At 55.7% G+C, this 26306-nt stretch overlaps 2 protein-coding genes across 3 annotated transcripts in view; one reads left to right on the forward strand and one right to left on the reverse strand.

The window, feature by feature from the left end:
• USP42 (ubiquitin specific peptidase 42) overlaps positions 1 to 14475 on the forward strand; it is a 46593-nt gene extending 32118 nt beyond the window's left edge. For both annotated transcript variants that reach the window (XM_029948178.1, XM_029948177.1), the window contains 11 exons: positions 245 to 327; positions 1455 to 1566; positions 2297 to 2437; positions 2727 to 2827; positions 4118 to 4271; positions 5567 to 6283; positions 6371 to 6465; positions 7984 to 9447; positions 10442 to 10743; positions 12533 to 12573; positions 13468 to 14475. In XM_029948178.1, the coding sequence (XP_029804038.1) occupies positions 245 to 327; positions 1455 to 1566; positions 2297 to 2437; positions 2727 to 2827; positions 4118 to 4271; positions 5567 to 6283; positions 6371 to 6465; positions 7984 to 9447; positions 10442 to 10743; positions 12533 to 12540 (3177 nt within the window). In that variant the 3' untranslated portion in view covers positions 12541 to 12573; positions 13468 to 14475. The remainder of the gene's footprint in view (positions 1 to 244; positions 328 to 1454; positions 1567 to 2296; positions 2438 to 2726; positions 2828 to 4117; positions 4272 to 5566; positions 6284 to 6370; positions 6466 to 7983; positions 9448 to 10441; positions 10744 to 12532; positions 12574 to 13467) is intronic.
• Positions 14476 to 17125: 2650 nt separating this feature from the next.
• Positions 17126 to 26306, reverse strand: part of CYTH3 (cytohesin 3) — a 51254-nt gene continuing 42073 nt past the window's right edge. The window contains exons 6-13 of the mRNA XM_029949514.1: positions 24236 to 24316; positions 23169 to 23281; positions 22915 to 23063; positions 22667 to 22778; positions 17967 to 18043; positions 17799 to 17870; positions 17564 to 17718; positions 17126 to 17266 (exon numbers count right to left, since the gene is read on the reverse strand). Coding sequence (XP_029805374.1) covers positions 17194 to 17266; positions 17564 to 17718; positions 17799 to 17870; positions 17967 to 18043; positions 22667 to 22778; positions 22915 to 23063; positions 23169 to 23281; positions 24236 to 24316 — 832 coding nt within the window. The 3' untranslated portion in view covers positions 17126 to 17193. The remainder of the gene's footprint in view (positions 17267 to 17563; positions 17719 to 17798; positions 17871 to 17966; positions 18044 to 22666; positions 22779 to 22914; positions 23064 to 23168; positions 23282 to 24235; positions 24317 to 26306) is intronic.

Genomic DNA, 26306 nt, shown 5'->3' on the forward strand with positions numbered 1-26306 from the left:
CTAACTTAAATGATGCCGAGCGAGCAACCTCCTCACATACTGTTCCCTTCGATCTGCTTGTTTCTTACCAAGTGGAGATGGTCGATGGTGTACATGTACGGAAGTGAACATCGTGATGAAAGGAAATGTTCTTCTTCCCGACAAACTCCCATCTGCTTTCATACCTCTGAGTCTTCTTTTTCCTTCTTTCTGTCGAGTGTCAGTGTTCGGTACTGTGGCGCTGATGCTGTTCTTCTCTCCCCAGGCTGCTCAGAGTGTGAACAAGGCACTGGAGCAGTTCGTGAAGCCCGAGCAGCTGGACGGGGAAAACGCATACAAGTGCAGCAAGTACGCCCCATGTGTGGGCGGTGGGGGAGGGGCCCCAGACTCCTGTTAGCTTTGCTGTTGCCCAGGAAGGGCCTGGGCCCCTCTTTTCTTTTTAAAAAAATCTTTTTTAACGTTTATTTATTTTTGAGAGAGACACAGAGGGTGAGCAGGGGAGGGTCAGAGAAAGAGGGAGAGACACAGAATCAGAAGCAGGCCCCAGGCTCTGAGCAAACGCTCAGCACAGAGCCTGACGCGGGGCTCAAACCCACAAACTGAGATCATACCCTGAGCTCAAGTTGGCCACTTAGCCGACTGACCCACCCAGTCGTCCCTGGGCCCCTCTTTTCTGAGGGCCATGGCGCTTGGTGTCTCAAGAAGGACACCCTTGGGAGACACAGTGCCTCCTTCCTGGGCAGGTTTGCCTGGAGTGGGGGGCGGGGGTGGCGCACAGCAGCTGCCGCGTGGGAAGGCATGGCCTGGGCAACTGTCCATGGCAGGCAAGGGAGGTGGTAATGGAGTGGGAGTCCCCCTCTCTTCAGGTAGTCAAGGTTCTTTCTGGTTCTTACCCAGGATTTGGGGTAATATCTGCTAGAAACCTCTAGTTTTGATTATTCGTTGCCCATGAAGTCAAGAGAGCCTGGTCCTATTTCATAGGTTTTAATAGATTTACACTTTAGAGTCAGGTGTTGTAGATAACCATTACAAAATACTCGTTTTGTGAGAAGAGAAGTTGCATAGGACCGTAGGCACTTCTCCTTTGTTTTACCCTCCACGGGTATTCTTTTGTTCTTTTTGTAGCTGGCTTAGTCTACGGAGAGTTGTATGAGCCTGAAAATGTCAGTTCGTTTTGGATTGAGAGAAGTTTGTACTAACCTAATTTTAAGATCATCAGTTTCTGTGTGGCTTCTTGGAAATTGTTATAGCTTCCTTTTTTCTTTGATGCTAATTGAGCAACCTCCCCCTGTATTATAAGTTTTAGTGTTCTCACTGTTGGTTGAGAATGATGGTGTTTTTAGCTAGTATCTTTCTCTTAGGTTTGGTGGGAAATATTTCGGAGAAATAACGAGGGGAAGACTAACCAAAAGTGTGCATGTGTGTGTATGCATACATATGTAAATCTTAAGTCCTTTGTGTCTGCTCATTTCAAGGTGTAAAAAGATGGTCCCAGCTTCGAAGAGGTTCACTATCCACAGATCCTCTAACGTTCTTACACTTTCTCTGAAACGGTTTGCAAATTTTACTGGTGGAAAAATTGCCAAGGTATGTAGATAAAACTATTAACCTTTTATGGTGAGTCTTCCGAGGCTTAAGTTTTAAAGGTTATAAGTGACCTAACTGAACAGTTGTGTACCAGATTTCCTAAGTTATTCTAGCATTTGGTTATGGAAAACGTGTCCGAGCGTGTGCTGGTGTTGGTGTGTTTATGAGTGTGTGTATTTTCTGTGCCCTTGAGCCAGTTAGACTTTCTGATGATAAATCTGGTGCCTTTGCTGTGCGTTTGGGCTTCAGAGTCCACGAAGGAGGGAGAGACAGGGAAGAACTGGTGTCATTTGAAATCCAAAGATTTCACACTATTGTCCCTGCCGGGTCTCACACTATTATCATCAAAGTCTGTTTTCCTGTATGTTCATGGGTTTCAATGGTAGCCCCCTGAATATTCCTGTTTTCTTTCCACTTTCTGAAGAGCGAAAGTATCAGAAATCCGTAGCATGCAAGGACCCCCCCCCATACCAGAAGTCAGAGGGACCAAAGTTCCGAGGTAGCATCCCACCGCGCGCGCTCACCGGCTCAGAGGATTCCCTTCGTGTGATGCCCTAATTTGTGTAAAGGAAATCGAGGCTCTGCGTGTGGGCGCAGGCAGCTCCAGGCCTGTCGGCCTTTTGGAACGCGGTGCGGCCTGCGCAGCGTCTGCAGAGGGGGGTGCAGGCATGTGGGACGATCTGGGCCTCCAGAAGTGATGTCCCTTTTTCCTCTCTCCATTTCTGTTTAGGATGTGAAATATCCTGAGTACCTTGACATTCGACCGTACATGTCTCAACCAAATGGAGAACCGATTATTTATGTTCTGTATGCGGTGCTGGTCCACACTGGCTTTAACTGCCACGCCGGCCACTACTTCTGCTATATCAAAGTAAGCTCTGTGGGCTCCGCTCAGGGCTGGGGCTCGGGGCCTCTAAGGCAGCGCTGGCATTCTAAGAGGGCAAGTGGGGTTTGCACAGTTAAAATATGAAAGCCCTTTTTTTTTAATGTTTATTTAATTTTGAGAGAGAGACAGAGCATGATCAGGGGAGGGTTAGAGAGAGAGGGAGACACAGAATCTGAAGCAGGTGCCCCAAAAGCCCATTTTTCTTACAGTTCTCTTGCTTGGTCTTCTCTCTTTAATTGTATCTAATCTCTCTTTCATTGGCTCTCTTTTGCAGGCTAGCAATGGCCTCTGGTATCAAATGAATGACTCCATCGTCTCTACCAGTGATATTAGATCGGTACTCAGTCAACAAGCTTATGTTCTCTTTTATATCAGGTATCCTCAGGAAAACAGATTTTCCCATTTTCTGTTTTGCCATTTCCCATCATCTCATCAGCACATTTAAATTCAGTATTTGGTTGTTTTTAAAATAGCGTAATGGTGGCAACAGAGAAAGGAAGGAAGGTAGTTTGCGAGTGTGGATGAGGAGTTTGGTTGAGCTTCCAGCTCCTCGGCGAGTGGACAGGGAAAAGTGCAGAGGAAGGGATGTTGCCGGCGGCCGCTGGGTCTGAAGGCCTCAGGAAGGGGGACTCTGAGGCCCTGGGGTGTGGTCACCCCTCTGCCACTGAGCACAGGCAGCCAGTGACCTTCTGGGTCAGGCCTGGGTGGGCACCCCTCACTTTTCTCCTGGGGCTGCTGTGCACTTTGACCCACTAATTCCGTTTCTGGAAACGTATGGCCTTGGGAAACGCCTGATATGTGCTCTGTGGTATTCATTTATAGTAGCTGAAAGTTAACCACCTAAAATCTCCGGCATTGGAAAGAGCTTGGAAATTGTAGCATGTCCACACGACGGACTGTTACGCAGCTGTTAAAAATTATTTTTGTGATGGTTTTTTAAAAAAATTTTGTTTGTTTATTTTTGAGAGAGCACGAACGGGGTAGGAGCAGAGAGGGAGACACAGAATCCCAAACAGGCTCCAGGCTCTGAGCTGTCAGTGCAGAGCCCAGCGCGGGGCTCGAACCCACAAGCTGCGACATCAGGATCTGAGCTGCAGTTAACCTGGACTGCCAGGCTCCCTGATGCCTTTTTTTTTTTTAATAATATGAGAAAGTGCTCAATATATATGGGAAAAAAGCATTTTGAAATTTTTCACACTGGTATTGAAAAACATCAGTATGGGTTAAAGCCTGGAGAATATTCCAGTAAATCTGAATAGTAGCTGTCTCTGATGGGTGAGGTATGAGGTGCAGTGTTTTTCTTTCTTTCCAACTTCTGAATATAGATTTTCTGTAATGGCGTGTATTTATAATTAGAAAACTATAAAAAGAATAATAGCCTTCAGATAGTGGCATCTTCAAATTTAAAATGCCATTTGATGAGAGTTCAAGTCCCATGTTGGGGGTGGAGATTGCTTGAAACTGAAATTAAAAAACCAAACCTTTGCACACTCACCTTTGTTGTCTCCCGGTCTGAGCGCCTGCCGCTCGCCTTGATCTAGAGGGGACCCTGTGCGTAGCTCTGTGTGTTGCAGCTTATCGGGCTGTTATCTGAGGGGCTAGAGATGAATCTCCTCTGATGAGATGCCCTGTGAAACCCTAAGCACTGTCACTGTCTGTCCCCAGGTCCCACGATGTGAAAAATGGAGGTGAGCTCACGCATTCCACTCACAGCCCCGGCCAGTCGTCGCCCCGACCTGTCCTCAGCCAGCGGGTTGTCAGCAGCAAGCAGGCTACGTCGGGGTTCATGGGGCCACAGCTGCCCGCTCACGTGATAAAGGTAACGTGGCACAGGGGCACGTCCTCTCCATGCTCGCTCTCGTGTCGTTCAGAGCCTCCGGCTGCTGCTGCAGCCGTTGCCGCGTCCTGGTGCAACTGGATTTTTTGTCCAAAAAGTGTATTCAAGCCACGTTTTATAAAATACTTCAAATACACAGATGAATTCAGGGTGTGAAAGTAACGATGGGGAAGGAAGTCTTGGTATGAGTCTCCGTAAATACTCCAGGTCTTAGCTCTCACTTTGGGCTTTATTCAAGGATGAGTGCTGGACTCCAGAAGGGTGACATTTCACCGAATACTTTCAGTGTGTCCCTTCAGCCCCTCAGGAGTAGGACTCTCTCTGCCCTCCAGCTGGGTCGGACACACTCCCTGGTGGCCTCTTGTAGAATCGGTGGTCCACTTGGGTCGCAAGCCAGCCAGGTCTGCAGGAGGAAGGCCTGACTTGTGTTTGCCTTCTGTGGTGACTGTGGCCAGCCGGCCTTCATGTGTACTGGCCCCTGCCACCCAGACTGCGGCCCTTTTTCAGCCTTTCAGGCTGAGTGTGGTTTCTGAATGGACAGACTGTCTGGTGGCACGCTGTGTTTGGTGGACGTCGAACATGGTTTGGGATGGAGCTGGAGTCACACACCAGATGCCTCTAGGAGCTGGGCAGGGACTGGTCTCCCACACTGGGCCCTGTTTGGTAGTGACACAGGCCCCCGGCCAGCTGAGGAGCACTTGCCCCATGTGGCAGGCGTCAAATACTGACAGCTCAAGGTTTTTGGTTTTTCTTATGTGAAACCTTCCAGTGCTAGGATAGTGGCTAACTCAGGCCTTTGAGAAAACGTCATGAAAGCCGCACAGAGCTGCTCTGTGAATGAGGTTTCCCCTGTGACCACCGGTTTGCCCCTTGAGGCTAGAGCAGCGCGGGTGGGGTCTGCAGCAAAGCAGCTGGGGAGCGGGATTCAGAGGTGACCGGGAAGGAGGCTGGGATGACAGCTGACGCCGCTCGTGTGCGTCTGCCCATGTGGCCCATCTCCCCAGCCCCCTTGGGGGCCCAGGTCCTTTCCACTTGGAGCAGCAGGGACTTGGTCTGGGGGTTGCTCTTCGACAGAAACAGCCGTCCCTGTTGGCTGATTAACCCATGGGAAGTTCATGGCGGTCAGGAGCGGACACAAGGTGGGGGGTTTCTCAGCGTGGGGAACTTGACCTTCCAAAAGAGAAAAAGATGAGCACGATGGGAAGGGCCCCCCACCAGAGTGGACGCTCTGTGACTATTCCTGGGGCTCTCAGCAGCTGGGGTCTTCTCTCTTCCAGAACCCACCTCACTTAAATGGGACCGGACCATTAAAAGAAGCACCAAGCAGCTCCATGTCAAGTCCTGGTGGAAATTCCAGTGTCAGCCGGGCCGGGTCTGTTAACGCTTCGACTTCTGTTCAGAACTGGTCCGTTAACAGGCCCTCTGTGATTCCAGAACATCCCAAGAAACAAAAAATCACGATCAGCATTCACAACAAGTTACCTGTTCGTCAGGGCCAGTCTCAGCCCGGCCTTCACGGCCCTTCTCTGGACACCCCGAACAAGCCAGCTCCTTCTTCCACGGTCACCAGTTCCTCTGCAATGCAGTCTACCTCGAGCGCATCTATGACGGCAGTTTCTGGCAAAATCACGAAGCAGATGGCCCCGAGCGAGTCCTGTTCTCAGCCCATGATGAACGGCAAGTCCAAGCTGAACCCCAGCGTCCTGGTGCCCTACGGTGCTGAGTCATCCGAGGAGTCTGACGAGGAGGCCAAGGGCCTGGGCAAGGAGAATGGTCTCGGCACGACCGAGAGCTCGGCCTCTTCCGTGCAGGACGCTGAGGACGCTGAGGCCTCTCTGCTCGCGCTTCGAGAGCCCGTTGCTCTGAACGGAGCTGGCAGCCCGGACAGCGAGCCGAGAGAGGACGGCCTGCCCTGCGACGGCGCCTGCCACCCGGCCCAGCCCGCCCCGCACGCAGAGCGCCCCTTCTCCAAGGCGCACGGTCTGCCCGGGGAGGTGAGCGCCTCGGGGGCCCGGGTGGGGCAGGGGCGTGCTTCAGCGCGTCCGGGGCCAGAGCTGAGAGCGCTTTGTTTTCTCTCATAGTTGACGCCCGCTCCTCTGCTCCCCCTCCCAGAAGACAGGATCTTAGAGACCTTCAAACTCGGCAGCAAAGTGAAAGGCACCACCGAGGAAATCAGGTAAGATGACAAACTGTGAGGACACGGAGCCCCACGGCCGTCGTGACCGTGCCCCAGCAGGCGCCGCCTGTCTCACCCAGGGCGAGCCTTGCCGTGAACCTTGGGGCTCTGGGAGCGATGTGGCCACGATCTGCAGAGTTTAAGTGCCGCTTAGGAAAGATGCAAGTGATCGGGCTGCTCAGGTTTCCACGGAAGCAATTTCCTCGAGGTGACATGTTCTCCCGCCCAGCCTCACTCGTCTCTCTGCCCTGGGGATGGCGTAGCCGCTTCTGAGCCGGACACCTGGCACTGGCTGTCTCACTGCATCCTCCTAATGACAAACAGGTCGAAACCTTGTTGAGGGTGTAGAGCGGGGCTTCTTGACTCTACCAAGATGCAAATACTTCGTTATGCTCCTTCCAGAATTCTGAAATTGCATTCAGTGATGAGACCGTGTATCTCCCCTCTTAATGGTTTTTTTTAATTGGTATATTTCTTTAGTTTTTAATTTAATTTTTTGAATGTTTATTGGTGGGGGAGGAGAGAGAGAACAAACGTGCACACAACAGGGGAGGGGGCAGAGAGAGGGAGACACAGAATCCCAAGCATGCTCCAGGCTCTGAGCTCTCAGCACAGAGCCCGATGTGGGCATGAACTCCCAAACCGTGAGATTGTGACCTGAGCCGAAGTCAGATGCTTAACTGACTGAGCCATCCAGGCGCCCCTCCAGTTCACCTTAAAGAGGAGACAAGGTGAACCCTCAGTGACTTTGTAGTGACTTTCCTGTTGTCTCTTTCCTCATCTAGCTTAGTTTGTCCTCACATGTAATGTGTGTGAAGACGACCACAGATGGTTGTGTAAACAGCCACGTGTGTATTGTAGCCCAGCAGGTGTGTACACGTGGGCCCGAGAATCTTACTGACGTGCTCGAGGTTACTTGTCTGTACTGATCTTATCTGTGCTCTCCCAGGTGTCTTCCCACTGAAGAGTGGGGCCGTTGTAGGGTTTTACTGTTTGCTGGTAGCTTTCATTAGCCTTGACGCTACCTCGGAAGCTCTGTAGCTGTTAAGGGCAGAGTTTTTACCACAGGAAGGTTTCCTGAAGCCTCACTGATTCCTCCCAGCTCATAAGTAGTGGTTCAAGGAGCTGCTGGCTCTGTTTGGAGGCAGCAACTATATGTCTGAGGCTTGGGAGAGATGTAGGAGAAAAGTCTGAGCCTCTGGCCATCGTTCAGCTTTGCTGATGACTCACACTTAGTAAGGATTAGAAGCGTATCTGAAAACAGAAGGAGCCCAGAAGTGCAGAGTTACCGTAGCTGAGAAATGGGTTAGTATATGAGCCGGATAGGAAATTTTGGATTTTTATTTAATGAGGGAAAGAGAAAATTTTGAAATTTTCAAAATTGAGAAGGCCCATATTGGGTACAGCCAGGTATGTTAAAGGCATAGATTATTTAGTAAAGGAATGTCTTGAAGATTTTGTCCACGTGAGCCGTAAAACAATCAAGCCAATGACTGATCGGTCCATTTCTTTTTGCAGGGGCTGCAGTTCACCTGGAACCGAGGAAGGTCCCTCGGAGGAGCCCAGCGCAGAGCTCGAGCCCAGCAGCCCGGCTCCTGATTCCCAGGAGAAACTGGATGCGCTCACAGGTCTTAGCAGCAAATTGAAGAAGGCCTTGCCACCCTTGGAGCCCAGCCTCAAGTCTACCAAAGAAGAAATCTCTGAAAACATTTTAGCAAAACCTGAGGAGCCTTTGCCTGGTGCCAACAATCTCTGCAGCAACGTCAAGAACAGTGCAGGCGACGATATGCCCCCTAAGCTGTGCGGCCCCGGGGATTTGGCCAATGACCAGAGCAGACCGGCCCAGGCTGCGTCAGGGACGTGCACAGAGAGCCCGCGGGCCATGGCTGCCGTGGAGGTGGCAGAGAGCTTGAGCCTGAGTCCCCCGGCCCGTTCTGAGGGTGCCTGCGAGCACGAGCCCTGTGTCTACAGTGGGCGGGACAAGTGCACGGACACAGAGGACCCTTTGAAGGGCACAGGTGCCACCGCCTTGCCAGCTCCTCAAGTAGACAAGGGGGCAGAACACTCAGAAGGGGGCCCTGAGCAGAGTAACAGCGAGAAATACGAAGAAAATAAGATTGGACAAAAAGTTCCAGATCATTCTCCGGTTAAGGAAAAAATCAGCATCCTTAGAAAAGTTGACCGAGGACATTATCGCAACCGAAGAGCTCATTCCTCCAGCGGGGAGCGCGCCAGGGAGAGCAGGAGCAGGACAGAGGAGCGCTACCACAAGAGGCGGCGCTCCTCCACCAGGGAGCGGCCCAGGCAGGCCCGCTACAGGACGGAGCACTGCGGCGGGAGCCAGCACCACCTCTGCCCCGGCGAGCCGCGCTCGCTGGCCAGGTACGGCCACCACCACCCTCGGAGCCGGGGCAGTGCAGAGCAGGAGTGGGGCCGGTACCACCACCCGGAGGCCGAGCACCCCTGGGCCCGGGAGAAGTACTTCCCCGAGAAGCCGCGCTGGGACAAGTGCCGGCACTACCAGGACAGGTGCGCCCCGTACGCGGCGCGGGGGTGGAGGCCTTTCCACGAGCGCCCGCACAGCAAGCTGGCCCCGGCTGGCCGGCCCTACAGGGACTGCTACAGGGGCAGGAAGGGCTGCGAGGCAGCGGCCAAGGGGAGAGAACGCCACCGGCTCAGCCCCCGCGTGGGCCCGCCTCCCGTGCCCCTCCCATACCCCCCTCCGGAGAGATACTCCCACGAGAAGGCCGTGCCCGGGGCCCAAGACGACACCTGTGACCTCATCAGCCGCTTTCACGACCACGAAAATGTCAAGTCTCGGAAACGGAGATACGACAGCGTGGAGAACAGCGACGGTCGCGCAGAGAAGAAAGCCTGGAGAGGCACACAGAAGGAGCCTTTAGAAGAGCCTAAAGTGAAGAAGCACAAAAAATCCAAGAAGAAAAAGAAATCCAAAGACAAACACCGAGACCGAGATTCCAGGTGAGGGAGAGGCTGCCGGCGCCCCGGGTCCGCGCCGTGCCAGCAGGCGCCCCGTCCCCCGCTGTGGGCTTCGGAGTCCGCTGCCCTAGGTCTCCGAGGGCTAGCCCCGGTCCTCGGCTGCACCTTACTGCACGGGACGGGAAAGTGCCTAAAAACCTCATTTCCCAAAATGATGCTATTTTGGGGCCGTGAGAGTAAGTGTGCGGTGGTCTGTGTGAGGACTTAGGAGAGTTTGACTTTGTAAGTGGTGTTAATAATTGTACTCGTCACATGGAGTCCCGTTCGTTCTCCTGCCTCTTCACGTTTCCTTCCAGCTCAGGGGCCACCGAGCGGGCAGGCAGGCAGGCACAGGGGCCACCGTCCCTCCAGTGGCTGCCAGCCTGCTGGCGCGGGTCCGGGACGAGCACCTGTCGCCTCAGCCTTGTCCGTTCCTCTAGCTCCATGTCTCAGTGTGAAATCTAGTTGGGAAGTTTGTTTCTATATTTTTAAAAAGCTAACTGGATCGGAGATCAATTGCCTTGAAAATGACCTCTCCGTGACGAGATGACTGAGCACGAGCAGTGTTGTGATGCGTATTAACTAGAGATGTGATGCGTGTCGGGACGGAGACCGGGGCAGGTCCCCCGGAGCCGTAGGTAGACCGCGCCCTTCCCCGAGCCGCAGCCCCCCTCCTCCGTGCCCGGGGCTCCGACACAAGCAGTTTTTCCCTCCACCACTGGTCCTCGGAGAAGTTAGTGACCCCCTCGCTCCGGACCTGTGGCCTGAGCTCCTGGGCCGAGCAGAAGGCAGGGGCGGGTGGGCTTGAAGCTGAATTTACGCCCTGGACTAAACAACTTCCTACAGTGGACGCAGCGTGGTTACAGTCAGGCAGGACTCTCGCCCGCGCGTGCGTGCGTGGTGAGGCTCCGAGGTGGTGGGAGCGGAGGCCGAGGAGCAGGCCTCGTGGAGGCGCTGTGGTTTCGTGGTGGTTGAGTTGTGGCTTGTTCCTCCGCAGGCATCAGCAGGATTCCGATCTTTCAGTAGCATGCTCCGATGGCGACCTCCACCGACACAAAAAAAAGAAGAAGAAAAAGAAGAGGCACTCAAGGAAATCCGAGGACTTTGTTAAAGACTCAGAGCCACATGTCCCCAAGTCCGCCAGCCATGAGACTGTTGACCGTTTCCGGAGAACGGACGGCGCTTTCCCCCTAGCCGACGGGCTGCCTCTAGAAGGCCTCGGGCCTTTCTGTGAGAAGAGGAAACATTTAAAGATGGGGAGCAGAGATGACAGGTGTCCTCTGTCTGAGTGTGGCCAGGGTAAGAGACGATACTTGGAATTAAGAATATAGAAACTTGGCTTGGGGACACGGGGGAAGAAACCCTCAAATGGCATGAGAGAGCGGAGCCTCTGCTGCCCTGTCCCTCGGGCCCAGGCACCCGGCGGGGCAAGGCTTGGGGAGCGCAGTGTGGGGACGAGAACCAGTCCCTAGCATGGACGGAACACCTCGGTGACATGGAGCCGGGCTCAGCAGAGCCTCCGGGACGGGACTGCTGGAGGCTGTGGTCTGGGGGTGTGTGTGTCGTGAAGGCCCAGGACTTCTGTTTTTAAGCCATTTCTGATAGAGATTTTCACAGTATTTTTTTTTTCTTTCCTGAATCTTTAGACTTCTGTGCCTAAGCTAAAAGTCAGTTTGAGGGCTCGGGTCATGAGGAACATCGGCTGTCGGCCTCTCGGGGAGCCTGGGCCGTGGGCTGCAGCTCCCGCTGGGCTGCTCTGCAGGCTGGGGACGCAGAGAGGGGCTGGGTTCTTCCCACCTTACACCGCTGCCTCCGCCCGCACTCAGAGCGGCCCCCATCCCTCAGTCCGGTTTGTGGGGGTGTCCCCACCCGTCCCCACGTGGCCTGCCAGCTAAGAAAGGCTTTCTGGGTTTTAAATGGTTGGAGGAACCCGAAGAGGAAGATGGTTGTCCTCTGGCCTTTTGTACAAACAGCTCCAGACGCCTGATGTGTGCTCTCGTGCCTTTGATGCGGCGTCTTGGTGACCCAGAGGCCCTTTGGTTCTTGACTGTCGTGGACGTGGGTGAGATCTTGTGTATCTTGAGGACAGACCAGTTCTTCCCGTGGTCGGTGTGGTGGTTGACTGAGGAGGGACAGATGGGCGGGCCCTGTGGGAGGGGACTCAGATGGCTTGGGGCGGAGGAGAGTGGCCTTGGCCCGCCAGAAAGTGATGCAGGGCTGTTGTCTGCTCTTGGCTGGAAGACACTAATTATATGAATTTTCAGATAGGTTTCCCGTCGACATTTAGGTGGTTTGGGAAAGGGGCTTGGCCTGGTGAGGATTGAGACTCTTCTGACCACCACTTAGTGCCTGGGAGGAGGTGGTGGGCAGCTGCCGAGGCGTCGTGCCTGCGGCCGGGCCCTTCCCTCCTGGCTGCAGGTGTCTCATGAGGACCACGGTCAGTGGCCGCCGGTGCAGCAATGGCTCCCAAGGGAGAGCAGGTTGAGTGTGAATCTGAATTGTTGGCATTTGGGGGACATACATGTGTCCCTTGGGGCAGCATTATGGCTCTGTGTTGAGTGGTGGCCCTTTGTGTCCTTTGTGATTGCACTTGTTGGCTCGTGTGCAGCCAGTGCTCCCAGGGAGATGGAGGAACCGCATGCCTGTCCCTTCCTGTCCTTCAAGGACAGGGACCACCTGCCAGGCCACTATGCCCAGCATCTCTGTCTTCAGGCTGAGGATGACAGACCGTTTTGCCTGTGTGCCATTTGATCCTTACTCCTGGTACCCTGACCTCTCAGACACCTGTGCCCCGCCTCCATGACACACTCACCTGGGCTTGGGCCTGAGCTCTGTGCCGTTGCGCTGGCACAGCGCTGATCGCTGCGGGCATGGGAGGTCTTGTTTCCAGCAGAACGGGCAGAACACTCCAAGAGGGCGCCTGTGCCGGCCCCAGCTGCTCGTCCTGTGCTGGACGCACTTCCGGCATCGAGCGCCCAGCTGCTGAGCACGGGCTCTGATTGGCATCACGTGCGCACACACACAGCACAGGCTCGAAACAGTCTGCAAAACCGTCATTAAAATCTCTTTCCTGATCTTTGCTTTCTAGGTGATTGAAACCTTGGCCTCAAAACAAACTCGCTAGTTATGGTAAGCGGTTTTCCTGTCTGTACGTTTCCTAATTGCTCGAGGCGCTGCAGGGAGCAGGTGCGGGGGTGGGGGGTGGGGGGGATCCCCCAGACCGGCTTACCCCGCCCGCCTCTGCCGGCACGGCTCGTTTAGTTCGGGCAGCGCCACCTTCTCCTCCTCCCCTGGGTGGAAGAAAATGAGGGCCAGCCGGAAGCACCAGGATCCGCACAGGGAGGAGCCCCTTTCCTCAACCCAGCCTACCCGGTGGGGCTAGGAGGGGCGCCCCCCGGAGGCTCCATCTCAGCCCCTATGCTGCGGGCACTAGGGGTCGGTGGCGCCCGGGCAGCGCACAGACCCAGAAACGTCCCTGCTTTCAGACGAGGACTTTGTGTTCCTTGGATGAGGTTGGGGTACCTCATGCCGGAACAGGACTTGGACAGTGTCCGGTGTCCTGGACACTCCCGGATGCTGACTCTGTGGCCCCGGGAGAGTAGTGCAGGTCCGCGGCCCGCAGCGGGGTAGACGGAAGTGTGTGCCCTTGTGTCCCATCCAGGGTGGATTCCGGTCCGCAGGGGGGATCCGACACAAATGTCACCAAAGTGTCTGTGGAGGATTAACGCGCAGTTAACTAGTGTCCTAAGGGGAAGACCTGAGCCTAATGAAGGATTTGGACTCTGTAGCAAAAGGGAATTTCAGGCGGTAGAGGATTATCGGCAGTGGGCCGTGCCGGCAGGTGGCTCCTTCCTCGCTGCCTTTCCGGAAGGCGCAGCTCCGTCTTGAGGAAGAGCTTCCCGGAGAGCCGTGTGCCCAGAGGAAGGTGGCGCGGGGTGGTGGGGGGCGCGCCGCCGCAGCCCTGCTTCTGCCCCGGAGCTACTAACCGCCGCGCGCCGCCTCTTGTCACCTCTTGTCTTTCAGATTCGGCGTGTTCACCAGAAGCCATCCCCAGCCCAGCTTAAATTATAAACATAGGAAATAACTCGGTTCCAATCTGCGTGGTGCTTCTTTAGTAAATACTGTACAGATTTTACCATGGAGGACTTTTTTTTAGTTTTTACCTTTTCTTAATTACCCTTATTCCAAATGGACAAACACTTTGTAAAACTGCTGACCATTGTAAACACCGTGTATGTAAATCCCACGGACAGTGACGCCCTGGACTGGGACATCTCAATGCTGCTTAATCAGACTCAGGTGGACTGCTCGCGTTCCATGGAAAAGCTCCTCCAAGTCAGACCTCCGGTGCAAGCAGCCGGGAAGCCATGGAATTATTAAAAGTACAAACAAACTGACAGTGTGTATATTTAATTTAAAGACTTATTTAAAGATTCACGAGCTCTCAACTAGACTTGAGAGCAGTCTGTTTTCTGTAATGTCTGATACTAGAAACTAATTTGCTTCATATTTTAGTTGTATTCAAGATTTGAAAATGTATTTTATAGACAAGTTCTGTTTTTGAACTTTGTGGAACTATTCCAATCAATTTACCAGTTATGATGAGTATTTACATTATGAATGTATAATCCAAACATTATTTGTAAAGCCTACGGTATGTTTTTATTACTTAACACTTTTTTATACAGTGTCTCTTGTCTTGACTATGATATTGGAGTCTGAGTTGTCAGCTTGGTCCCTTAAAGTTTCTAGTTACAGACAAAATCATACTGTGATTTTATTTTTAATATGGATATGCTATCAAACTGTGATACACTTATAATTCACTGGTCCTGCATCAGGAGACGGAGTGGGGAAAACTGTATTTAATACAGTTTGTATCTGAATAATCTGTATGGTTTATACAGTTTGTGTTGTTCAGAGATGTCTAAAGTTTGATCTTTGTTTTTTTAAAGATTAAAAAAGCACTCGCCCCACTGTAAATACACAGCATGTAAAGTTTATATAGTATATAAATGGCAGCAAATTAAACATCTTGTGTCTTATTCTTTACCACTGTTTTCCCCGTGTGCTTAGCAGACCCTCCCCCAAGGGTGCTGCTGCCCCTTTTAGAAACCTTGGAAGCCCAAGTTGCAGGCTCCCTGCCCCCAGGGGCCGGCCATCTGTTTTCAAGAACCAAGTCAAGGACCATCTTGTTGAACAATGCAGTTTTTATTTTGTGAACACCGTATTTGCAATTTGATGGCCACACACCCTCCAATGATACAACAAAATATTGATAACAGGGTATTTCTTCATGCAAGTTGTGGGAGTATATACATTGAATAACAAACACTGGAAATCCCTATGTACATTATTTACATATTAACTATTTACGTAAATAGAAATGTCTAAGAAAAAATAAGAAAACGTGAAATCACAACATGTGGTTTCTGGTCTACAACAGACCTAACTTCTCAGCAAAGCACATCTATATAGATCTATGCATTTTAACTTTAAAAAATATGCATTGCTTTATATGAAGCATTAAATGCTGCTTCATCTATAAATAGCTCCTATTTTGACTCCATTTGGTACCACGTTAAACTGTTCCAAGATGTTCCACGGTCCCCAAGAGGCCAACACTCGCCCGGTGTGGGGTAAACCGAGGCCAGCAGGGCCGTGGCGACTGTGGTCTTCCGCCCCAGAGCACCCCCTTCTCTGCCTCGTGCCCATGGTCTCTGGAGGGAAGCTTGTCTTTGGCCAGAGTTGGGACTAAATTCTTGCACTGGGCAGACATGCGGGTGGGGAGGAGGAGAAACACGGCCACCAGACTGCCTGAGTGCACAGTGGGGTGACAGCTGGCTTGCCCCGCCTGTTAATACTGTCACACAAACCTGGAGTTAGAGAATCTCACGTAACACTGACAGCAAGTGACACGGGTTCTAAGCACCATGGCCTCTGCATGGTTCCTGGGAAAACAGCCATCACGTGAGGCTCCTTCACAGGCGATGAGAGAATTCCTGCAGTGGTTTCCCTACACCCACTTCTCCCAACCCCACTGAGGCCAAGCCTGGACCCCCGGGGAGGGTGCATCCCCCAAGCCCAGGAGGGGGGGGTTCCCCGCTGTCTGCGGTGTCAGTGGGCCGCGTGCTCTGGGCGCCGTCGGTTTTCATGGAAGACTGGAGGCCAGAGTTGCATATATACCAGTCAGGCATTATGAGAACGCCGACTTGCCTTCTCCAAAACCAAAGTTTCAAATTTGAGGTATCAGTACAGTAAGAAAGCCTAAAAGCTTGGGAATGAAACAACAAAAATCAGTTTGAGGCATGTCAGAGAGGGCCAGGCTCACACCTCTGTGTATCTAGCAGGACTTAAAGCTACATCAAGTTCAGTGGCGCCAAGTTCGTGGGCCCAAGGCCAGCCACCGTCAGCACCGAGGCAACTCCCAGAACAGTTACTTGGACTTAAAATCTTCACGTAGGTTCAGACAGTCCGAGGTCCACTTTCTGGGACTTCCATTTTGCACGGGACAGCTCGTGACCTCTAAGGGGCATGGACACGGGGACCCACCACCAGAATAGGGCCATCGGGGTCCCAGTGGCATCTGTCCCTGACCCCATCCTGAAGAGGCAGAGGCGTCCCCCTAGCACACAGCACCCCAGCCTCGCCCAGCGGCACACCCGTCCTGCTCTGAGGCCCCACCTCCCTTGGGCAGCCGCCCTGAGCACCTAGTACGGCAACCTGACAAGCGCCTGATCGTGGATCTTAAGTTCCACCACCGGCATTGGTCTGGACTTTCACACTATTTACAGGAAACCAAGTGCCACGCGCCTTCCTCCCACAGCGTGCCCCTTCTGTCAGGGCAAGAGCTTGAAGTCTCTGATACACGGAGTTAGAGTCTGCTCTGGGTACTCGTCTACACGTTCTGCTAAGAGATCTGGTCAAGTTAATAGGTCAGTAAAAGAAGCATTTACTTTGCCGAAAGGTTTTAAATCGTGAAGGCTGGTCAGTCAGTCAATCAGCCCATGGAACCACACACAACTGCCAGTTGGGGGTCAAAACAGTCCAACAGCAGCACACTAGTGGGGCTCCATACACACTGCGTGTGTGACCATGGTCACAGGATTCACACCCAGAACCATCACTGAGATTTTAAATATGGGCCTTTTGAGAAAGTATCTGCGGGGCCACAAAGTCTGAGCTGATGAGCCTCTGGGGGCCTGGCTCCAGCCCAAAGCCGTCCCTCCGCCCCAGGACCATGATCCCACGAGGCCGCCTGGCGCCCCGGGGGGTGGCAGGTGCACGGATAGACTTCTTCAGTGCACAGTATTTACTTGTGTCCACGGGTCACAATTATAGCTGCCATTCTAAAAATACTACGGTTAGAAAGTAAGTATCCTGCGTTATAACTTCAGAATATAAAAAGGCATATAAAAGCTATAATCCTATATATCTGAGAAAAAACTCTGAATAAAAAAGTGGTAGCGTTTCCTTTCTTGTTTGGATATAAAACAGCGGCTTCGGGAATGGTGAGCGCTGCCTCGGCTGAGCAAGTGCGGCACGACCGGCACAGGGTTCCCTCCAAGGAGCCGGCAGGCGCCACCGCGGACTGGGACCGGCGAAGGACCTCTGGACCTCGGCCGCGGGTCCGCGCACAACCGGCTGGGGGGGGGGGGGGGGGGGGGGGGGGGGGGGGGGGGGGCGGGGGAGGCTACCGGTCACTTTCGGTCCTGGGGTCTGCTTTCACCGGTTCAGGCCAGGAAAGGGCTATTTCTTATTGGCAATCCTCCTCTTCCTCGTGGCCAGCATGTCATAGAAAGGATCCCTGCTGATACTCGCTCTGGGGGTGGGGGGGAGGAGAGCACGCTCAGCCGGGAGGCACTTCCACCCCTCCAGACAGAGCGGGCTGGAGCCTCCGTGTCTCAGCAGGCGGCGGGCGGGTCCTGCACACTGAAGTGCGAGTGCATGTGGGCAGGCATACACATGTGCGTGCACTCACCCCCACAGATGCATGTGCACGCCACGATTTTGAGGCACGCGGGTGTACCCAGCTGCGTGCACACACGTGCCGATGCACATGCCCACACACACGCCCGCACGCGCACGCCCACACCCCCGCACGCGGGCTGGTGCGCACCTGATGGACTTCATCCACTCCTCCTTCTCCTCGGGGCTCGGGGCGGAGATGCGATACACCACGTGGTTGCCCTCCACCACTCGGCCGTCCGCCTCCGTCTTACAGGCCTTGATGACCTGGCCTTTATGGCTCGGGTTATAGAGCTCGAAACAGTTCTGGCCGAGACAGACAGACAGGGCTGTCACCTAGCGCTCGGGCGCCCTGGGGCAGGGGCGGCGGGGGAAGGGCCACTTACCGGTTTGCGGGGGTCCTCCACCTCCCTGATGCTGAGGTTTTCCAGGGGGATGATACCCCTGGGCTCCTTGTCCTATGAGAGAAGAGCGCTCAGCCAGCCTCGCCCAGGCGGCGGCGCAGGGGGGGGGGGGGTTGGGGCACGAAGGCCGGGTGGCCCGCCCCTACTCACCGTTGTGTACTCGAAGTAGTAGAGGCAGTTGTCGGTCAGGATGAACCAGCGCCGCTTCCAGGTCTTCACTCGCCCTCCTACAAGCAGAAGGGGCTCATGAGCCAGGGCAGGTGTGGGCACAGGGCCCAGGCCTACAGATACCTATGGTCACAAATGCCACCAGGAGGCGGGCTTGGCCTTTAGCTTCCTTCCTCGGGAACTCGTTCACACTCCGCCCAACACGGCCCCATCCTGGACGAGCCAAGCTGTGCTGCCGGGGCCCTGAAGGCCCCTGTGGGCGCCGGCACAGGCGGGCACAGCGCGCTGCTGGGGCCCCGCATGCACCCCCACCGCGGCCCCTGGGGCCGCCTCTGTAACTCAAGTGCATTCCAAACCTGCTTTCAGGAAAAGTTAGTCGTAATGAATGGGCTTAATTTCCCTGCATGGAAATGACAAGATGAAGTCAGTGGCGCTCCCCGGGGCCTGGCTGGGACTAATTCGGTTACCTCAGGGCTCTAGGCGGCCCGGGGATGCATCAACATCAATTACTCCTCGGTCCAGGGAATTAGTAGATTGAATTAATCTCTTAACAAGATCTGGGACGCATGGAAAGGCGCTCGTGCGCGCGCGCGCGCACACACACACACACACACACACACACACAGCTCATCTGCACCTGCTCTCCTCTCACTATGGAAAAGGAAATCCTTTTTTACCCTTAAATATTTGGCACAGACTAGCTTCAATTTCTAGCCCTTGCTTTTGACATGAAGTTCAAACAACAAAACCTGAGAGACGACGACGCACGTGGTAACAGACACAAGTCATACAGGGGTAGGAGACGTGACTGTCCCTGCCCGGTCACTCCCCAAGGGGACAGCAGGGGCCGAGCTCACCACCTCTATCTGGGTGAAGGGCCACGAGGGCTGAGGGACACAGGGAGACAGGACAAAGGGAGTCGGGGCGGGGGGTGCGGGTGTGGAAGGACAGGAAGGGATGCTTGTTGGCTCCCTGCGTCCTCCTGGGGCTGAGGCACGAGGGCGTCCTGGCCCCAGTGGCAGCAGAAACCCCAGTGGGCAAGATGCTACCCAGCTTTGGAGGGAGAGTCAGTGCCAATGGCCAGGCCCTTGGGAGACCCCTCTGGGCTCCCTTACCCCTCCCTGACTCACCAATCAGACACGTGACCTCCTCCCGCCGGCCTCAGGTAGCCGGCTGCTGAGCAGACACCCCCAGCTCCACTCCCCCACCCTGGGTCCCTGCCAGGAGGGTCTGACCATGTGCCTCGTCCAGGTCCCAGCTGCACCCTCCATGAGCCCAGTGCCCATTGCCTTTGAGCCTAGCGCCACATTGCTCCCCTGTATCTCTCTAAGCCCCCACTGGACCTTCACTCTCCACACCCCTGGGCAGCTCTTTGGGGCCTCAGTGCCCCCACCCCCACCGGAATCCTCTGCTCATTTTTTTCTCTGAAGACCCAGCAGGGACTTCACTTCGGCAACCCTTAGGGACAGCACTCAAGGCCAGGTTCACAGGGGGGAAGTCCTCAAGTGATGGGGCACAGCTTCCTCCACATCCCTACCAGGTCCCCCCCCCCCCGCACTGGTGCTAGGGTGGGCCACCAGCCCCCACCCCCAGGGCCTGCCCCACCATGGTCCCCCCAACAGCAGCCAAAGGTGTCCTCTGAAAAGGTAAGTCCATCCCAGCTACCAATGCCTGAAACTCCCAAAGGCTCCCATTCTCTCAGCCAGAGACCCCACCCCCCAGCAGCCTCAGCCCTTCCTTCCGGCCACTGTGCAGGCCTGAGCCCCGACTCTCCTGCCAGCACCTGCCGTCCACTGGGCCCCACAAGCACGTTCTTGGAGAATCCTCCCAAGGGCCCCTCTGTGCTGTCCATGTGTCCAGCAAACTGCTCTTCTCTGCACTCCTGCTACTGGGTCACTAGGTGGCGCACTAGGTGCTCTGCTCACACGGAGGCCCCGCGGCCCCATGAAGGACTCGGTACCACCACCAGCCAGGCAGGCTTCTCAGCACTGGGTCCCTGGGCTCCTGCCCACTGCTCTGGGGACTCAGTGGCACGCCTTGGGGAGCCCAATCCCCGGTCCAGGTCTCACAGCCAAGTAGCCTTCCAGCCCAGTCCAGGTACCCTTACATCGCAGAGGGCAGACTGGGCAGGGGCCCAGGGGCAGAAGGGTCACACCTTTGGTCTCGAGAGGATTGGCTGCACGAGAACAGACGGGCTGTGCCTCTGTTTCTGGCTGAGCTTCGGGAAATGCGGATACACACACACCACCAGTCCCGAGTGCAGAAAGAAGCCTGGCTCTCCACTCTGAAAGCCTCCTTCCAGTCCCACGGTCAAGCCCAGCACACGCATGCGGGCCCAGCACACACGCGCACCGTGCAGCACATGCTCTCCACGTGACAGCTCAGCTCTGACCCGAGTTCCTATGTTTTCAGCACAACAACTCCTCAAACTTGGTGCCTGTAAGGCACTTCCTCGATCGCTCAGCAGCGCTACCCGTTCCTTGGCTCCCATGAAACACCCAGGCCTTCCTCGAGTGCCACCTGTCCTGAGACAACGTTTACGATGAGACACTAAGCAGGGTCAGGCGGTGACCTCTTTCGAGTGGAGTGCATGCACAGAGCACACGTCTTTCACGCCTGTGCTGTAGGCCTATGTCCACCCAGGCTGGGTGGGGGCCCAGAGCCAGGCGCAGAAACAGCACACAGGCCAAACTGCTGCATCTTCAGCATCGGGTTCCAGCAGATTTACTGCCTTCTTGGCCCTCAGAGCCCAACACCAGCCGCTGTCCCTGGTGGCCAGGCCAGTGTCAGAACTGCCGGGAAGCGGCCCGGGGGCAGGACTGTGTGCAGGCCCAGCAGCTCTAGGGATACCAGTCCCCTACAGAGCCCACTCTCTGGCAGCTGCAGCTCTGCCGACAGAGACGCCGTCCGGGCCTGGGAGAGGTGGCCAGGGGCTTGCAGGGGGTCTGGGGAGGGGACTCCCGGGCAGTCTCTCTGCTGGCCGGCAGGTGACCCGTCAGCACTAGCTTAGTAACTGCTGGACATGCCCTCTCATGCATGTGCATGCGGCAGTGGAGCAGGGAAGGAGGAGGCTGCCTGAGGCTCCTCGGCACCCACTCAGCACCCAGCGGGCTCTGCGGCCCCTAAGGGTACTCTGGAGGCCGGCTCTTCAGCCTCATTAGATGTGCAACCATAACACAGGCTGGGATACAAGCCCTGCTGCCCCTTTACAGCCCTCACTTTGTTCTGTCTTTAGAAGCAGGTGCGTCTCCCATGGGCGCTGAGGCCACACCAGCTGCTGGGCGGGCTTGTGCAGTCCCCACCCTTCGAGCTGCGTTCCCTGTTCCCTAGCAACGCAGGAACGGGAGGGGCCCAGGTGCAGCTGCAGTTGCGGGGGGGGGGGGCGGTTTGGACACATCCCTGCTCTGGCCTCCCCACCAGGGCCACAGAACTGATGTGACCTGAGAGTTGGATGCCTCTCAAAGGGACTCAGGACTTCAGGTCCATAGGTATGGCTCTGGGTTTCTAGGCAAAGGTCCAAAACTCTCCCAAACTTCAGGGCAGCCAGAGAAAAGTCAGAGCAAGATTCCAGATCAGAACAGCAGCAGAGCCGCGGCCTTCAAACACCTTCACCCCTCTACCCTCCCTGATTAAAAACACAAAATGGCCAAATTCTCTCAAGCCTAGTCCTACGATGTGCTCTCAGAGTGCCCAAATAACGTACAATTGTGACCCATCACAGTAAGGCCAAGATCCCATCCCACCCCCCAGTGTAAAAACAAAACAAAACAAACACCTCCTACCAGTTCCTAAAATTGCACAGAAAATATCAATGCTATTCTATGTCTTTGTTAATGGTTAGGAAGCCTTTCAAACATCCCCAGACCGTGTCCGGCATGGTGCAGACATGCGCTGTTTGGTTAGTATGAGAGGCACCCGGTGAGGCACTGGATTGGAGCAGGTGACCAGCAGGCTCGTGGCCACTTGGGCCCTCAAGACACAGAGGGGCAAGCTCGTTCCCACACAACATTCCCATGCGCTCCCGGGCGCAGAAAGGCTGGCATTCTGGCCACCCCGGGGCTGTGGGTGTCACATTCACTGCACCCTGCATGACGCTAACCCCAGCAAGTCCAAAGCCACATGGGTCAGATGAATGGCAGCCACAAATCAGAGCTTCACACAGACCAACAGGGGAGAGAGACCGAGAGAGGAGTGAGCAGCTGGGGGAGGGCGGGAAGCCACTGGGTACGTACCTCCTAACGCAGAACAAGCAGGGACAGCCCGTCACAGAACAGAAAGGTGGGAGCCACAGGCAGAAGGAAAACAAGAAGGCACATTTAAACCACGCATCAAAAATCAGCCACACCAAACCAAGAGAGAGGCACGCAGGTTCTCACGGGAAATGCACCTGCATCTGGTGCAGAAAACTGCCTTGGGTCTATCTGGATGCTAACTGAGCAGTTTTCTGGGACGCTCGTGCAGCCCGGGCATTATTCTCCACCGTGGACTCGGACAGGATGGCCTCGTGCGGACAGGGCGGGGCTCAAAGCAGCAGCCATCGAGTCTGGGGAGAGCGGCCGGCCACCGCGGGCGGACTCAGCCCAAAGGCCTTCCCTTTTAACATTTCTGCCTTTGGTCGGGGACCTTGGCTGCCGAGGGCTGGGGGCTCCGAGTGCGGGTCCCGCCCGCTGGCCGCCACTCACCCAGCTTCAGGAGCCAGCCCTCACGGTCAGGATTAAAGAACGTGTGCGTCAGGTCATTGCCGTCGTCCTCCGGGATCTTAAACGGCTCGTTTTTGATGCTCTCATACAGGTTCTGCCAGGAACACAGGCAATGGTGAGCTCAGGGACGTCGCCGGGGGAGAAAGGGCCCATCTGCGCCATGTCTCCAAGGGTGGTGGGCACTGGGCTTGGTGGGGGCCGGTATGGGGCCCTGAGAGTAGGGGCCTCACCCGCAGCAGCTCCTCTGGGAGGTCCCCTCCCTCGTTAATGCCACGGTTCATGGTGACAAAGCGCTCGGCCGTGGGCTTGTCCCGCACGTTGTGGTTGTGGAGGCTGGTGTTAAGCATGATGATCGCGAATGACAGCACATAGCAGGTGTCTGAAAGAGGGCAGGGGGTGGGGTGTGGGAGTGCTCAGCTGCCCGCCACGCCAGGGGTGGCCTGAGCAGAGGGCCGGGGGGCACTGGGGCCTGGCCCTCACCCACCTGTGGACTGGAAGACGCCCGGGTTGCACAGGCAGTAGCGGGACGCGAACGCCTCCATCATGCGGTCGATCTTCTGAGCCTCGCCCGGAAGTCGGAAGCTCCACAAGAACTGCCTGCGGGGGCACAGATGGGAGGAACAGTGGTGTTTCCATGGTCAAGGCCACCGGGCGTGGGGCTACAGGGCAGCACAGGGACCGGGGACGCTGAGGGCAACCCCGAGCGGTTCTCTGCAGGGCTGGCTGGTGATGCCACCTGGGGCCCGGCTGTGGGCCACAGACTGGCCAGCTGGAAGGAAGGGGGTCCCGGCTGCCATGGATGAGCCGTGGGCGCACCCAGACTCACAGGCCCATGCTGCTGTGTGACACACTGAACCTCAAACTCCTGAATCCCTGCTGCACGACTGATACGCATTAGCACCGTGCTCAACCCAGGCCGAGGGACCAAGCGTGGGGAAGCGTCCAGACCAGGACCCTGCCCTTCGGTCATGCCTTTCACAGCCACAGGGTAAGTAGGGACCTGCTCCCGTCAAAGACCCAGATCAGATGGAGCCTGCGTGGCCCTGGCTCCGTGCACAGCCATCACAGTCTTGGGAGGCTGTGCTGCCACGTGGCAGGGCCACACGGGAGTGTCTGAGGGCCATCCTTCCACATTCACCCTGACACTCAGTGCGCAGTGACGCCTGGCTAAAGCGTCAGGACAGGGACCAGGGGGGCCACCTCTGACAGCTGAGATTCTGAAGGCTCCCTGTCACCTGGTGGGGGAGGGGGAGATGTTGGCACCCACAAGGCTTGTGATTTAGACCAAATGCAGCAGGAAAGCGAAACCGTACCCAGGTACTCAGAGATCGAGCTGCGGAAGCGGGAAGAGAGTGTGCATGGGATTGTCAAACACAGGGCGAGAGCAAGGAGGAGCAAAGTGGCTAGGAACGGAGTATGCACCCGGCGGCCCCACCAGGGCAGGTGCCAGTGGCGTGTGCCTATCCAGGGCCTCTGTGGCGTGAGTGCCCAGCCTTGGGCCCCGGCTGGCCCCTGCCATCTGCCAACGCCAGCCGGTGCTCCGACACTTACCTTAAGGCTTGGACGAGGTTCAGATCAGCAAACTCGTGGAGCTCCACAAAGGCCTGGAGAACTTTAATGTTGAAATCGTCCCTGGGAAAGAAAGCAAACGCGGTCCAAGGGCCACTGCAGAGGATTCCGATCCTTTCAAAAGGAAGGTATTTCCCACAGCAAATGTTCGTGGTTTCTCAGGCTGTGCAGCACAGAGAGGCCACTGGGAGACCCCGGACAGCCGCCATAGCCATGCCCAGGCCACATGGCAGCCCAGCCTCCCAAGGGCAAGGCACACGGTGTCTCTGGAGTTTCCCAAGCAGCACCCTCAAACAGCAACCCTGCTTCACAGGTGGGGCGGTGGGAGCCCAGCACCCGCTCAGATGCCGGGTCAGTTTGGAAGAGCTTTTAAAACCAAACTAAACACAAGAATAAATGGCCTGAACTTTTAACATAAATATAAAAGGGACCGACACCATGCTTCGCTAGAATTTCACTCCATGCTGCTTCCCAAGACGGTGGTCATAAGAGACAGTAAGGGCACCTTGAGCAGGGAAACGCTGTGGCTGCCACACGGTAGTGTGGCCTCAGCATGGCCTTCCCCTCAGAGATGCCAGGCCAGTGCGCCATCTGTCAACCACAGGAATGGCTGTGGCTCAGCGCCACCTGTGAGGGGATAACAGCAGCTACCCACAGGACTGCACAAGCACAGGCTCAGGCACTTTACCCTCCATTCCCTGAGCTGAGCACCAGCACGGGGGGGGGGGGGGGGCCAAGGCCGCGGGGTCCTGCGCACATGGGGCGCTAACAGAGCGCCCCAGGAAGCAGCGGGAGCCATGAGGAGGAGGCAGCAAGGCCTGGGGAGCGGGCCCAACAACGCAGGGGTGAGCCCACGCCCTAACATGGAGGTAGTGGCTGGGGAGTGTGTGGGGCACCCATGGAGTGGCAGCAGGCAGCCAGGTGAGAGCCAGAGGGTCTGCATTAAGGGCAATGCCCACCTGTGTGCAGGAAGCCTCGGGAAGGCAGCTGGTTACCGCAAGCCCCAAGGGAAGGAGCTGGGCACCTCCAAGGCTCCCAAGTTGGGCAGGCTGCAGCTGGCATGGAGACCCAAAGGCGGGACCAGAGAGGGCAAGCTAGCCCCACTCCGTCTGTTGCCCCTGAGGCTCGGTTCTGGGTCTATGACCTACGACCTACACCCTACGCATCAGCTCCTGCCACACTCCCCACAGAGTTAAACACTACCTGTGAGCTGGGGCTTCTGTCTCCTGCGGGCCCCTTCTCTGAACCTTCCATCCCCCCCCCTCCATCCCCCAGGGCTCAACCAGCCCCCATGACCACACCCATACCTGCTGCCACTCTCTCCTGACGGTGGCTCCCCTGGACAGAACTTCCTACCAGCTTGACCTCAAACCTGGAACTTGGGCACTACTCACCCTACCCCACCCTGACCACGCTCCCCCCAGCCCTCAACCCCACCACAGACCCCGTCCCCCAAGCCCACCTGGAGCCGCTCCCTGCTGGTCCCGCTGCCTCTGCTTTGCACAGTTGACTCCAGAGTGGTCAGCACGAGCTGTGACTCAGACCACATCCGTCCCTGGCCCTCCAGCAATGGGCAGAGGGTAGCGTCCTCACCCTGAGAAGCTCTGCCACCTACCCTTCCCTCTGCTGCAGCCATACAGCCCCAAACACACTGGGCAAGGCACGCTCCCACCATGACCCTCTCCTGTACTACTGCTCCCCGACTTTCTGACCAAGGGGTCTGTCCCATCACTTTCTAAACAAGGACAGAAGTGGTTTTCCTATTTACTTTGCTTACATGGATCACCTGTGTGGTTCTGGCAGAATACATCTGAGGGGGTGGAGCCTTTTTTTTTTTTAATTAACACAACCCATGTGCCTAAACCAGAGCTTAGCAGGGACTCAGAACTTGGCATTTTCTGGAACTCAAGCCCTGCAGGCACTCCGTATTTGTGCACACCGCACTCGAGTGCTGTGCCTCACCTCACATGCCTGCCCAAGGGCGGCCGAGGACTCAACTCTGGCCCTCGTGGAAGCCAAGACTCAAAGAGGTGCCATGATCCCTGGGTCACTG

This window comes from Suricata suricatta, chromosome 8 (genome assembly GCF_006229205.1).
Source record: "Suricata suricatta isolate VVHF042 chromosome 8, meerkat_22Aug2017_6uvM2_HiC, whole genome shotgun sequence".
Taxonomy (NCBI): domain Eukaryota; kingdom Metazoa; phylum Chordata; class Mammalia; order Carnivora; family Herpestidae; genus Suricata; species Suricata suricatta.